Source organism: Geotrypetes seraphini, chromosome 7, assembly GCF_902459505.1.
Source record: "Geotrypetes seraphini chromosome 7, aGeoSer1.1, whole genome shotgun sequence".
NCBI classification, from domain to species: domain Eukaryota; kingdom Metazoa; phylum Chordata; class Amphibia; order Gymnophiona; family Dermophiidae; genus Geotrypetes; species Geotrypetes seraphini.
In genome coordinates, this window is record NC_047090.1 from 58824122 (window position 1) to 58840236 (window position 16115).

General features: G+C 42.6%; 1 protein-coding gene across 2 annotated transcripts in view; it reads right to left on the reverse strand.

Moving 5' to 3' along the window:
• NUP50 (nucleoporin 50) overlaps positions 1 to 16115 on the reverse strand; it is a 220834-nt gene that overhangs the window by 150523 nt on the left and 54196 nt on the right. For both annotated transcript variants that reach the window (XM_033951872.1, XM_033951873.1), the window contains one exon: positions 246 to 329. In XM_033951872.1, the coding sequence (XP_033807763.1) occupies positions 246 to 329 (84 nt within the window). The remainder of the gene's footprint in view (positions 1 to 245; positions 330 to 16115) is intronic.

Below are 16115 nucleotides of genomic sequence, written 5' to 3' on the forward strand. Positions count from 1 at the left end.
TTGTGTCTACCATCACTCCCAGGTCTCTTTCAAGGTTACTTAACCCTAGCAGTGATCCCCCCCATTTTGTAAGTGAACATCGTTTTTTTTTCCCTACATGCCAGTCATTATAAGTGATATAAAAATGTTCAATAAAGATAGAAGCAAAGATCAAACTGCTTCGCATATCAGAGTTAAAGAACAAGGTTTATTAATAATAATAACAACAACTTGTATAACACAGTACCATAAATTAAATCACTTACTTCCTGTCCAACATTCCTGCGCTTTGCTTTCCTGATAGCTCTGTTCTTCAGTACATCTTCACTAGCCAACGAGAACTTCCCAGCCTATGAAAAAAAGGAGTGAGCAAATTAAAATCTGAAATTGTACTAGTCATCTTCAAAAGGATGAAACAATAGTTACTATACCCCCTCAAAAGTTTTCCCTTTTCTGTTATGTGTAAAAATTTTGAAACAAAAGAAAGATTAGGCCCTTACCTCGATTATCTTCTTTTTTGGAAACGGGTATTATTCTGGACGGATGGGTATTCAATCTGAACCCGCAAGATGTGCAGAAGGTATCAATCACAGTTTTCAATTCCTCCTCCTTTATCCAGTGCACTGTGCTGTCCCCTTCAGTTTGTACCAAAGTTGATGATAGCCTCTATAAAGTTAAACATAAGAACAAAGGGCACAGGGAAATTCCCCGAAAACAGATGCGTTCTGTTCTGCTCTGTAACAAGTATAAGAAAATTATTAATAACAAACTACATAGAACTTGAAAGGAGAATATCAACCAGTGAAAACTTTTATGGAGTTCTATCCAGCACTTTTTGAGTCCTCACACGTTCCTTCATTTTCCTGAAGTCAGAGTGACATGAAAAACCTCATTCTGAGAACCAACATTCTTGTTTGAGACAACAAGCAGGCTCACCTAAAGACTAACAAGGTGGCGTTCCAGAATGACACCTATTTACAAAAAAGAACATCATCAAGGCAAGAACCTAATCTTTCTTTCTAATGCAATAGGTATATTATTCTGGACAGATGGGACACACCATAACAGTCTCTTGAATCTAGTATGGGACAGATGAGCCTGCCTATAATACTGAAGCCTCAAAAGCAGTATCCCTTCATGCTGCAACATCCACTCTGTAGAACTTAGTGAAAGTATGGACCAGGTAGCTGCCCTACAAATCTCTTACAACAAAATGATCCCCAAAGATGTACTCAGTTTCCACAAAATATAGAATATACAATTTCTTAAGACTAATCCTCATATGCTCATAGAGTGATCATTCACAAAGCAACCATGCGGTAAATAACTTTATACCAGTGGTGCAAGTGATTCTAATCACAGCACACAGGCTTCACATACTGAAAGGTTATAAACTCAAGTTTATAATGGCATGAATTATAAACACTTATCTTGAACCCCAGCCTTAACACAAGCCACGTTTCACAGATGCTACGTCAGGAAGCCGAGCAAACATTTTTCAAATAAAGTTTTTTTAGGAATGATAAAGAAGGGGGGATCACGAACAGATTGGAGAAGGTTATCATGCCGCTTTACCAGGCCATGGTACGCCCTCACCTGGAATACTGCGTACAGCACTGGTTGCCGTACATGAAGGAGGACACGGTACTACTCGAAAGGGTCCAGAGAAGAGCGACTAAGATGGTTAAGGGGTTGGAGGAGCTGCCGTACAGTGAAAGATTAGAGAAACTGGGCCTCTTCTCCCTCGAACAGAGGAGACTGAGAGGGGACATGATCAAAACATTCAAGGTAATGAAGGGGATAGACTTAGTAGATAAGGACAGGTTGTTCACCCTCTCCAAGGTAGGGAGAACGAGAGGGCATTCTCTAAAATTAAAAGGGGATAGATTCTGTACAAACGTAAGGAAGTTCTTCATCCAGAGAGTGGTAGAAAACTGGAACGCTCTTCCGGAATCTGTCATAGGGGAAAACATCCTCCAGGGATTCAAGACAAAGTTAGATAAGTTCCTGCTGAACAAGAACGTGCGCTGGTAGGGCTAGTCTCAGGGCGCTGGTCTTTGAACAGAGGGCCACCGCATGAGCAGACTGCTGGGCATGATGGACCACTGGTCTGACCCAGCAGCGGCAATTCTTATGTTCTAACAGAAACAGACATTAAAAACAAACATTTCAACTCAATCTCTATATCTATTATGATCATGACTATAATAAATATAGCAAAACATGGCCCCTAGGTACCTTAATCCTTTAAGCTTGCCAATTTCAAAATGATAAGTGTTTAAAGAACGCCCCGAGAACCAGCACCAAACTGAGGCTTTATGCGCCTGATGTGATGACATCACAGAAATCAGCACAACTTCCTTATCAGCTATATTTTGCTATATATATAGGCTTTACAGGGTGAGCACCTTTGATGCTTACTATTCAATAAGTTTCTGACCCAGTCACTTTAGGGCCCATACTGGAGGTCACTCAGTTTAAAAGTTGCCTGCATGGAATCATGTCTGTACAAGCGTAGCATGGACTTGTTTATGTACAATTATAGACCTATTCTATTAATTCAGACACCAAATTATTGGCAAAATATTTGCCCAGTTGGAAAATGCCATACCAACAAATCACAGACTAAACAGATTTCCTTAAGGTAGAAATGCTTGCTGCTGAACCAGAGACACACATGCCTTGTAAAAACAGATATGAAAACTGCTTTGTCTGAATAATATTGTGTAACAATTTTTTTATTTTTTGTTCCTGAGTAAAAGTGTTCTTTTACAAAAATATAGAAAATGTCTATCACTCCCCTCAAACTTTGCTTTTGTGACCAGGACTTGATATTTTGAAAGTTACCTATTTTGCAGAACATTCCAGATTGATTCCAAGCTGAGTAAATTTAGGGGCCCTTTTGACATCTAGGCTCAAGCAGTAGATCAGAGGAAGCATCACCAAGATGTGCTCTGCTTCCATCACATGGTCTGGAGGTCAGAAAAAAAAAAAAAGCAACAAGGCTTTTTCAGGGTGGGGCCATATGTCCGGGTTTTCCCATCATTAAATATGGTCATCTTTTTACTAGGTGCCTTTAAGTATGACGAATACAGCTGGGAGGTCATCAGAGGCTTTAAACTAGTAGCATTCCTAATGAGTCTTCAAGGCAGTTTTAGTAAGTTTCCTTCCTATCTCTGCAGGGACACAAAGGTGCACTACTAAAGGCAGGACTGGTCATGGCAGACTGAGTTCTCTATGGGAAGAAACAATGTCAAATGGGTACCACTGGTGGATCCCTGGAAGGTGCTGATGCCACCAATGCACATTAAATTGGGCTTAATGAAAATCTGTCAGAGCACTAGATAGAGTCAGCAACTTTCCAGTACCTTCAAGATATCTTCCCCAATTTGTCTGACCACAGATAAAGATCCTGTAGTGCAAGGATTTTCCAAGAAGCTAACTAGGAAGGAGAAAGTGGCTTGGAACAGCTTTATCACAGTGGTTTGGGGCTTCCAGGGCAATAACAAGGTCAAAATCTACATGGAATTGGTTTAGAATCTGGTGAAGAATTACAATAAGCTTTCTTGAATTCAGATAGCGTCTCCACCAGCTTTACCGGGAGACTATGCCACACACTTTTTTACAGAAAGGGTAGTAGAACAGTATTTCCTTAGATTACTCCTGAACCTATCACCCCTTAACTTCATACGCCCTCTTATTCTAGAGCTTCCTTTCAAATGAAACTCACCTCATGTGAATTTATGCCATGTAGGTATTTAAATGTCTCCATCATATCCCCCCTTTCCTCCAAAGTATACATATTGAGATCTTTAAGTCTATCTCCATACACCTTATGATAAAGACCACCAACCACTTTAGTAGCCTTCCTCTGGACCGACTCCATCCTGTTTACCTGTAACATGTTTTCCCAAGTACAGCAGTTATAGATTCTCACATGTGGGTGACGTCATACACGGAACCCAGCACGGACAGATACCAAGTATACTGTCACCACAAACTTCAAGGCACTGCCTGCACCGTGCACTTGCACCTTCCTGCTCAACATCTGCTGTCTAACATGTATCGGAGGGAATGCATAAAGGAGCTTCTATCCAGTTAAGCAGAAAGGCATCTGATTTCAGGCGATTGGGAGTGTATAGTCTGGAGCAGAAGAGTGGAAGTTTGTTGTTGTTAGGGAAAGCAAAGAGATCTATTTTAGGAATCCCCCAATCTCAGAAAATCTGACACAGGATAGATGTGTTTAAAGACCACTCGTGAGGTTATAGGAGTCTGTTAAGATGTTCTGCTTCCCTGCTAAATAAACCGCTCAGAGAAGCATATTGTGAGCAATCGCCCAAATCCAAATTTCTATTGCTTCCTTGCACAGAGGGTGAGATCTCGTGCCTCCTTGTTTGTTCAAGTACTACTACTATTTATTATTTCTATAGCACTGAAAAGGCATACACAGCACTGTACATTTAACATATAATAGACGGTTCCTGCTTAGAAGAGCTTACAAATTAGTTTTGACAGGCAGACAGAACAACAGAATGATACGATGGACATAGTTATCTTACAGTGAGTGGGAATTAGAAGTTGAAAGAAGCCAAAAATGGGGCTTTCAGCTTGAATTAGAATTCTAGAATATAGCAACTTGATAGTCCTCATCTGCACTGACAATCTGGTTCTGCAAATGATCTTGGAAGGTGTAGAGAGCATTGTGAATTGCTTGGAGCTCCACGAGATTGATATGGAGAGTTCTTGTGAGGAGTCCAGTGTCCCTGAGTGTGGAGACCATCAAGATGGGTCTCTAGCTTAGCATGGAAGCGTCTGTGATGAGTAGCTTCTGGTGTGAAGGAGGCTGGAAGGAAAGGCCCCTGGAGAGATTGGATGGAAGCATCCACCATTGGAGGGAGTGATGGAAGTCTGAAGTTACTTTAATACCGCAAATAGAGATCCAGTAGTCTGTGACCATTGGGTTGAGAGAGTGTCCCTTGGGGAACACTGAGGTGTAGACGTGCGAATAGCGTGATGGGAACTGTCGAAGCACTTGTTTTCTGAGGCCAAAGCCTTAGGCTTGGCCACATCTCTTGGAGTTCCTGGGCTTGCATTCCATGTACACATTGAACTGACCAATCTTGCCTGTGCTTTAGCCAAAACAGTTAATTTGACCTCCTCACTAATTACAGCTCTCACCTAGGAAACTTACAGCCTAAGGAAGGCTGTAGTTCAAAATCGATTTGTCACTAATTATGTACTTCTGTGGGCCAATCATGGGTGTGAGGAATTAGAGGGAATGTGTTTTAATCTGACTGACAACAGCGTAATGATTGAACAGAAGTTAAATCTCTTAAAGAGCTATCCCTTTAGTATTCAACACTAGTGCAGGAAATGTGTTTGCTGACTGGCTTTTTGATTAGATACCTAACATTCCTTGGCTACGTATCCTGATCTTTAACATCCTTGGTATTATAGCTGACCTAGTGAGTATTTATTTTCTTCAATGTGCATACCCCCTGTGTCAATTAAGTAGATACTACTGAAAAATTGGCTAAACCTCCTTAAACCTGAGAAGGAAAGTCCGACCAAATAATCATTCCCTGGAAGGACACTGGGGTTAGAATGAAGGACATCAGTATGAGCCCACCATAAATTATGTGGGGTTGAAATATTCTGGGACCCCGGAAGCATTTTGTAGTGTTGGTGCTTTATTATTCATAGCAACTTTGTTATATGAGTGGTATTATTTGCATTTTAGTATTTGCACTCTTGGCACCTTAGCATTTGCACTTTAGCAGTTGCACTTTACTTTATCTGACTTCTTTTTACTTAGTAATTATGGATATTCATTTTTATTAATGAATTATACTGGTTTAGGTAAGGTCCTTCAATTATTAGTTTGTATAAGTTGTCTATTAAATGTTGGTATATTCATTTGATGTCCTAAATTCCTTAGTTAGATTTTGCTGCTGTTAGAGATAGGAATCCTTGCACTGGCACTTTTTATAAGTATACAATCTTTTTATTGTATTTAATCTATTCATCTCAGGGTCTCTTTGCATATTCTTTTCATACTTTTTACACTTTTTTCTTATATATTTTTTAATATATTTGATATCTATTTAGTAAGATTTGTTAATTAGATGTTATGCATTAATTTATTAATGTCAATGTATTTATTAAAATTTAGAACTATGCATGTGTAAATTATTAATCGCATCTCACACACTTCACTTATTTATTATTAAATATTGTGTTGGTTTAGTCTAAGGGATATTTGTTGTGATATCTTTATTCCCCCTTTTCCCTGAGTGTTAAGTCTGCAAAAAAATTTTTTATTTGGAAGTATAACTATTTTGTTCACGGGGGATGATTATGGACTACATGATGTATGAGGCAACTCTCATCTAGACGTATGTCCGGTGCTAGTCACCTTTGAGATTTAGCCTGAGCCAGAGGTTCACATGATTTATGGTGGGCTCATACTGATGTCCTTCATTCTAACCCCAGTGTCCTTCCAGGGAATGATTATTTGGTCGGACTTTCCTTCTCAGGTTTAAGGAGGTTTAGACAATTTTTCAGTAGTATCTTGTTCAGGCTTATATTGGCTATATATTCAGGAGGGTTTTTCCTCTCAACTAAGTAGAGACATGTTCCCCAAATCCAAGGTTCACTTGATGGTACAACAATGTAAATCCTGCTCCTACCGTGGCTCGCTCTCCTTCCATGGTTGAGTTAGAACATTTAGGTACCATGTATGATTACCTCTGGGAATGTGATCAAAGGGGGGAGGCTGAAGGCCCCCATCAGAAAACATTTATGAAGAAATATAAAATATTGCTCTGCTAAACAATGCTAAGAAGTGATAATTTGTGTTACTAATGGAAATCATAAGTCATTCCAGAGTGGCAGTTAGGCAACAGCTTTCCCTTTGCTCTAAAGTAAATTAAGCCATAGCCAGAAAGTCTGTGTGTCAGATGTCAGCAGATCTGAACATCTGCAGGAAATCATTTGAATAAAAAAACAGTATCAAAAGACATGAAGCAAAATATATAGAACAAAGGAACTGAGAATTCAATTTAGCGCACCCTGATTCCCCTTACACTGCACAAATTTAGCATACTGAAGCAGAACCAGATGATCATGAATTATATGATACACTGGGCATTAAACTGTATACTTTTTGTGACAAAATAAAGGTTCTAGCCAGCTGGGTTTAATCATTGGGTCTGTCTCTCTAGCAAAGGTAAAAGGTTTTTTGTTATGATTAATGACCATATGATTTATATCCTATGCATTGTGATCTATGATATGATTTATATCTTATGATATCCTATGCAATATAATATGGGTCATGTGTAACCAATATCTGAATGATTGACAGCTTTGCTAAACTGCTTGCTCTTACTCAATAAAAGGCATTCAGCTATGGGCTCATTTAAGACACTCGGGGTGAAGCCAGCGTGTGCAGACCTAGAAGCACTCTCCCTGAAGCTTCAGTGCCATTAATATATGAGCCTTGTGTGCCGTGTGAATTTCTTCCCTCTCCCTTCACATCTCAGTCTGAATTCCCCCACAAGGACTAAGGGGTTGTTGCCTGTTTTAGTGGATTTGTCGTGACAACAAAACCAACATGGATAACAAGCCCTATGGAGCCCCATATCAAAAGGGGAGGAATGATGGGACACTGCTGACAAAGAGAAGCTCATAAATAGCTAACCCTGCTACCTGCAAGGGAGGAAATATATCCCGGAGAAGAGATAGTGAGCAATCTAACCAAATGAAAGCGGGGACATCTCCTAGCCGAAAGCCCCGATCGAAAGCGGGGACACCTCTCTGGAGGTGAAGCTGCTCAACTATCCTGGGAGGATACCCTCACATCAGTCTCTCAAATCCACACTGCCAAACTGGAAGCCAAAGCTGAAGGTGCAGTGCCCAACCAGCAGCTGAAGCTAAGCTACTCTGGGCACCCAGAGATGGAGCAGTGTCATAGTGGCAGCTGAAGCTGTGCTATACATCAAGCGATGGAGCCTTGGCAGAAATGCAGCTGGAAACCCATTCCACGGAGCCTTGGCAGAAATGCAGCAAGGAACTGCACTCCCCATCCAGCAATAGAGCCACGACACAAGCACAAATGCAGCCAGAGCTGTGCACCACATCCTGAGATGGAGTCACGGTACAAATGCAACCGAAGCTGAGCTCCACATTCAGAGATAGATGAGGCAGAATTGGAGCCGGGGTGAACTCCACATCCAGCAAAAGGGTCGGGGCTGCGCTCCACATCCAGCAAGATAGTTGTAGCACAAACGTAGCCATCACGCTCCTCGTTCAAAGCAGAACCAGGGCAACCTGGAGACAACGTTGCACTGCCACCTCCATAGAGGGGGCACGGGCAGAGCTGTTCTCTACCTCCAGCGACAGAATTGTGGCAGAAATTCTGTTGGAACTGAGCTCAATCCACAAGGACAGATCCATGGCCCACATGCAACTGAAGTTGCAGTGTACATGCCGGTGTGGCACACCAAATCTGACAATGGAGAGTAGGAAACACCTCTGCCCGAGCTTCGGTATGCATCCGGCCATAGCCTCTATGCAGCTGGAGGTGTGTCACACAGCCAGCAAGAGCACATATGCCGTCGGCGTGGCAGGTCTACATCTGAGATGGAAATTCAGTACACAAGCAGGTGGAGCTGCGCTACATCTAGCAATGGAGCCTTAGAACCCAAGTAGCCAGAATTGTGCTTGCTGTACATCCAATGATGGAGAAGCAGTACACGTGCAGCCGCAGCACTCATGAGGCTGGAGGTGCATTGTACACGGAGCTGTAGCACAAATACAATTGGCATCACATTCTATGTGAAGCTGAAACGTGCTACCAGAGCAGCACTCTTGCAACTGGAGCTGCGCAGTACTTCCTAGACAGTGCCAAACAGGCAAAAGGTGCCTCGATTTTCATCCAGAGATGGAGGTGCCCCAGTTACTAATGGGATGATCTAGTGCAAGAAATGGAGGAGAACCATGGAAGGAGTCGTGATTAACCGATTGAATGCACCCCTTCCACAGCCGGCACCGGGGCAGAGCCATAGATGTCCCTATGCCAAAAGGGAAGAAACTCCCCTACCGCTATATGGGGTGGCACCATTCACTAAATAGAGGAGGCACCACACTACCGGTACAGATGTAATTAGGAGCAAGATAGAGTCAGGTCGAGCCAGCGGTAGAAGCCTCACTCTATATCTAAAAAAAAAAAAATAGGGACACCCAAAACAAATAGCAAAGACCTGTTCAAGTTGGTAAACAGACTAACAGACACTACTCAAATCCTGCTACGGGAAAACTAATCTATACCCTCGGCAGAAACCCTCGCCACTTTCTTCAACAACAAAATCTTAGACGTAAGAACCAACAGAGGTAAGAATGTCTTCGGACACAGACTAGCCCGCCTACTTCGAAGGGCTTTAAACTAGGTAAGTCGGGGGTGGGTACCCACTTTTACACCGGAGCAGTAAGTAACTATCCTGATGTGGAGAACCAACACTATGCTTCTAAGTCTGAGGTAAGTACCCTTATTGCAAAAGAATCGCTAGGAGACACCTTGACTCAAATGGGGGGCTCACTACAGGAGGTTAGTAAACAGAAAGAGTGGAGAGCTATGTATGTTAACGCACACAGCCTAGGGAATAAATTTCTACAACTAGAAACAGAAATAGTTAATACAGATCTAGACATAGTAGCAATATCTGAAACATGGTTCACAGACTCTCATGGGTGGGATATAACTATACCAGGGTACAACCTGATTCGACAAGACAGAGAGGGTAAGTTAGGAGGTGGGGTAGCACTATACATCAAAGAAAACATTAAGACAACCAGGATCACGGATGTCAAGTATACTGGGGAATCTATCTGGGTAAACCTGGCCAGAGGCGGAGAAAAATGCCTGTACCTTGGTGTGATATACAGACCTCCAAGACAATCGGAGGACAAGGACGCAGAACTAATTGAAGACATTGAGAATATCACCTTACGGGGGGAGGCTGTACTATTAGGAGACTTCAACATGCCTGATGTAGACTGGAACACACTATCAGCGACAACTTGTGATAGCAGGAGGATATTAACGTCCTTGAAGGGAGTACGGCTCAAACAAATGGTACTAGAGCCCACTAGGGCCCAGGCCATCCTGGACCTGGTACTTACGAACGGGGAAAGCGTCTCAGAGGTCTCGGTGGGAGAGACGCTAGCCACCAGTGACCATAACACGGTATGGTTTAACCTTAAGAAAGGCTTCCCTAGATCACAAACAAAAACAAGGGTACTCAATTTCCGGGGCACTGACTTCGCACGCATGGGAGATTTCGTCTATCAGACGCTGCAGGTTCAAGAAGTAACTACTAATGTGGAGGCTATGTGGTCAACCTTGAAATCGATCCTTCATGAGGCAACTATCCGCTACATAAAATCGGTAACCAAACAACAAAGAAAAAAGAAACCCTAATGGTTCACAGATGAGGTATCGTGCCTCGTCAAGGAGAAGAAAAGAGCATTTCTCTCATACAAACGCACAGGGGAAAAAGAAGCAAACATTGAATACAGGAAAAAGTCTGCAGCGGTCAAAACAGCAGTCAGGGAGGCCAAAATTCATATGGAAGAAACTCTAGCAAAGAACATCAAGAAAGGGGACAAATCCTTCTTCAGATACATTAGCGACAGGAAAAAGAACGCAAACGGGATAGTACGCCTTAGAACACCAGACGGGAATTATGTAGAAACAGACTCCGATAAAGCCAAACTACTGAATGATTACTTCTGTTCAGTCTTTACCTGCGAAGCACCAGGGCACGGGCCTCGGCTAGCAGCAAAGCAAAGCATGGAAGACCCATTTCAGAAGTTTGAGTTCACACCAGCTGATGTTTACAAAGAACTGTCAAGACTCAAGGTGAACAAAGCCATGGGACCGGACAATCTGCACCCAAGAGTGCTCAGAGAGCTATGCGATGTTTTGGCGGAACCATTAGCAATACTCTTCAATCTCTCCCTAAGTACGGGGAGAGTCCCCCTGGACTGGAAAACTGCCAACGTGGTTCCTCTGCACAAAAAGGGTTGCAGAGCGAAGGCCGCAAATTACAGACCAGTAAGTCTCACATCAATAATGTGTAAACTCATGGAAACTCTACTTAAAGAGAAATTAGACACAATATTGGATGAGGGGAATCTGAGGGATCCCTGTCAACATGGATTCACTAGGGGCAGGTCATGCCAGTCCAATCTCATCAGCTTCTTTGATTGGGTGACAGGAAAGCTGGACTCGGGAGAGTCTCTGGACATAGTATACTTGGATTTCAGTAAAGCTTTTGACAGTGTCCCACACCGTAGACTATTAACAAGATGAAATCGATGGGGTTAGGTGAGAAACTAACGGCGTGGGTCAACGATTGGCTGAGTGGAAGACTTCAGAAAGTGGTGGTCAATGGCACCCTCTCTGAGACATCGGAGGTGACTAGCGGTGTGCCGCAGGGCTCAGTCCTGGGACCATCCCTTTTTAACATATTCATAAGGGAGTTGACCCGAGGGCTTCAGGGTAAAGTAGCGCTGTTCGCCGACGACGCCAAACTGTGTAATATAGTGGGTGGAAGCAATCCCACGGATGGTATGACGCAGGATCTGATCAAGTTGGAAAAATGGTCCACGACATGGCAGCTGGGCTTCAACGCTAAGAAGTGTAAGGTCATGCATCTCGGCAGCAGAAATCCATGCAGGACATACACCTTGAATGGAGAAACACTAGCTAGGACTTCAGAGGAACGGGACTTGGGAGTGATCATCAGTGCAGACATGAAGGCTGCCAAACAAGTGGAGAAGGCCTCATCCAAGGCGAGGCAAATGATGGGATGTATCAATAGAAGCTTCGTCAGCCGCAAACCTGAAGTCATAATGCCACTGTATAGAACCATGGTGAGACCTCATCTAGAGTACTGTGTGCAATTCTGGAGGCCACATTACCGTAAAGATGTGCTTCGAGCTGAGTCGGTCCAGCGAATGGCCACTAGGAAGGTCTCTGGACTCAAGGGTCTCTCATACGAGGAAAGACTGGGCAAATTGCAGCTGTACTCTCTAGAGGAGCGCAGGGAAAGGGGTGACATGATTGAGACTTTTAAGTACGTCACAGGTCGTGTCGAGGTAGAAAACGATATATTCCTTCCCAAGGGACCCTCGGTCACAAGGGGGCACCCGCTCAAACTCAGGGGAGGGAAATTTAGAGGTGACATCAGGAAGTATTTCTTCACAGAAAGAGTGGTAGATCACTGGAACAAACTTCCGACGCAGGTAATCAAGACCACAAGCGTGCTCGACTTTAAGAATAAATGGGACATCCATGTGGGATCCCTACGTGGGTCGAGCAGCACTCAGACTTAATGGGGTGGGTCAGTAGAGTGGGCAGACTTGATGGGCTGTAGCCCTTTTCTGCCGTCACCTTTCTATGTTTCTAAAAAAAAAAAGAACGACCATACCTCCACCCTCACCCAACTTCAAATTCCAACTTGGACCCCACGAAAAAGAACCCAGAGTAACATGCTCTGGAACCATTTTGAACCTCCAGACTGGCACCAATTCCTAACCCTGTTCAATAAATATACAAAATCAAACTGCCTACTGGACGTATGTCCTTCCAAGACCTTGAAAACAGCCACACTAGATTTTAAAAAGGATCTATTTAATTGGGTCACAACCACTCTCGCGGAAGGAACATTTCATGAGGAAATGGATCATATACTGATCACATCCATCCCTAAGGATCAAAAAAACTCATTAGCCCTGAAAACCAACTACAGACCCATAGCAAGCATTTTCTTATTTACCAAGCTACTTGAAGGATTGAGCAACTTGGAGCTAGTAAACTATCTAAACAAATTTAGCATACTCAATGAACACTAATCAGGATTCAGAAAAGGATTCTGCACTGAGACAGTCCTAGCCTCAATCCTTAATCACCTATACAGCCTATTCAGCAAATGAACAAGTGCACTGATTTTACAACTAGACTTCAGCAGTGCTTTTGGTCTTGTTGATCACAAAATAATGCTACACTGCCTAGATGCAATCGGACTTACGGGAAGAGTAAGAAACTGGATACAGGGTTTCCTAACAAAGAGATCATACCTTGTGGTTAGTGGTGGGACATATTCAAACTCCTGGAGAAACCTACACTATGCAACATTTACATCTCATCCCTAGGACACTTACTGCAAAAGCTAAACCTAAACTATTACATATATGCAGATGACATTTCCATTTTAATCCCAGTGAACAGCATAACAAACGAGACCTCAGAATACATTTCTCATATTATGACCGAACTAGAACACTGGACAATCAACTTCAAAGTCTTCCTCGCAAGCCCAACGGACAAAATTACCAAAACAATGTTACATATAAAAGATCACGACTACCTGATTACTAAAACAATAAAAATATTGGGAGTCACATTAGACACACATTTGACGACAATAGTTGAACACACGAATTTAGTGATAAAAGTGTTTCCTGACATTATGGAAATTAAAGACCATCAAAAAATACTTCAACCCATCATCATTTAGATTACTAGTGCAATCACTAGTACTTTCTACACTGGATTATTGCAATATCATTTATATGGGTATACCCCAAAAAACAGTGAGGAAACTTAGAATTGTCCAGAACACAGCGGTCCGCTTGATATTCGGATTGAAAAAAAGCGACCACGTTAGCCCCTACTAGACTGCTGCACTGGCTGCCAGTCGAGGCATGAATAATTTTCAAGTTCTCTTGCATATGCTTCAAGCTAGTCTGGGGACTAGCTCCTACATATTTGCTTTCTCACTTTATATTATACAGTCCCATAAGACAAACCAGAAACTGCAATCTATTTGCATATCCAAGCATTACCGGCTGTAAATACAAAACCTTTCTGGACAGAACTTTTATGTACCAAGCAAACAAACAACAACACTGGCTAGACAACTACATTAATGGAGCTAGACTGACCTACGTCGCTTTTAGAAAAGGCATAAAAACTGCCTTATTCGACAGACATATCACCTAAACATTAACTACTCCAAACACCACTTCCAATTCTTTTTTTCCTAACATGCCCCCCTGAAAATTCTTAACAAATTGTATTCTGTAATTCACTACTTTTTCTAAAAGGGCCCCTCTGAAATTCTTAACAAACTGTATATTGTAATTCGCTACATTTTTAAGATTCTGCATACTGTAAATTCACTGTCTATCTGCATATTGTATCTCACTGATTGTCCAGCTCTCTTCATTGTGAACCGCCTAGAAGTCGCACAATTGTGGCGGTATAGAAGAATAAAGTTATTATTATTATTAAAATTACTCCTGGCGGAATTCTGCATGGCTGTGCAACACAGAATTTGTTTAGAACCGCAGTGTCACGCAGAATTCCCCTTTTCTGTAAAGATCTACCTCTTTGATGGTGTTGCTTGAACAGGTCATGCCACTGGCAGTGATTCTCACATGCTACCTGCTGTTAACCTGGAAGCATCACCTCTGCTGCAGAGAGATTTCTGGGTTAGTGGCAGGCATGGGAATCTATGCTGCAAGGCACTGAAGAGAAAGAGTCCTGAACAGGGAGGGGATGGTGGAAGGAAAGCTAGTGGCCGGGGGAGAGGAAAAGGGAAGAAGGAAAGCTGGTGCACAGGGGGATGGCAGTAAAGATGCTGCACATGGGGGTGGGAGGAGAGAGGAAGAGATGATAGTGTGGAGGAGAGGAAGGGGCAGATGTAAAAAAGGTGGAAAGGGAGAAATCCTGTATATGGTGGAGGGAGAAAAATGCTGCACAGGATAATGGAGGGGAAAAAGTGAGGGATGCTGCATGGAGAGGAATAGAGAGGTTTGACCCAGGGCACAATGGGGGGGGGAGAAAGAGAGAAAGATATGGTGGACAGTGGATAAGAAACAGAAGTGTTGCATATGGCAGTGGAAGAGAAATAGAGATATGTTGGGCATGGGGGTGGATGAGATTCATGTCATCCCCGTTCCCGTGCAGCTCTCTAATCTAAATGCCATAGGTTCGAAATATGATTTGATGGTCCACAAGATAAAGAAACATTTTTTAACCAACACCGAGGTAAATGCTTTTATAGTTACATTTCTATCTAAGTTTACTATCAGGATTTTAATTTCAGATTTGATAGGGTAAGTAATCCAGCCCAACGTTAACTCTATCACCTTTTTAGAAGGGGATGCAAAGAAAAACTTAGTTTTATCTGGGTTTAACTTCAATTTATAATCTCTCATCCAATTGTTCATAAAAGACATGATCTCTTGGATTATGGTTAAGGATGCAGAGAAATCCTTTGAAATAGGTACCATAATCGTAATATCGTCTGCATACCTGAAGATCTTCACATTCAGAGAATGTACAGAATTTGCATCAGCTCCTCCCCAAGTATGGCTCAGTACCACTCAAAGGAAGACACTGACAGAGGCTGGGAAGCCAGAGCAAGGATAGCCAGAGAAGGAGTTGTGACCAGACTGGGGCCTGACTGTTTGGAGACTTGACACTCCGGCACCTCAATCACAGAGGGAAGGGGTGTGTGGCTTCCCTTTCATTGCTGGCACTTCTCATTTCTGGCACTCCCAGTCCCAGCACCATACATCAGAGAGGACCGATGTTTGAACTATGCGCAGTGTCATGGTTCTTCAGTGCCAAGAAGTATGACATTGAATCCCAGGCCTACTATCAGTGCATAATATTGAGAGAGAAGACCACCTTCTTGATGTCAGTGCACTCCCAGTTTGTTCTGATGTCTAGGCAGCTATCAAAGTTTCTCTTGTTTGAACCTGCTGCACTTTGTTTGCAAATACAGTTGAGGACACGGAGAATAAGAGTTAAGATCATGATCAGGACCAAGGCACCCAATGCACTGACAGAGGTCTTAGACATCGAAAAAATAATCCAGGCCAAATTAGATTCAATTTTTGAAGTAAAAAGTGGCGCACTTACATTGACGATGAGGCTGTGGTCTACATATAGTCACAGCACCACCAAAGAAAACTAAGAAACACGTGGGTTTGGGGGCGGAGGAAAAAAAAAAAAAGGCTACTGTTGTACTAAAAGAAAATAAGAAAAAAAAATTTCTAAA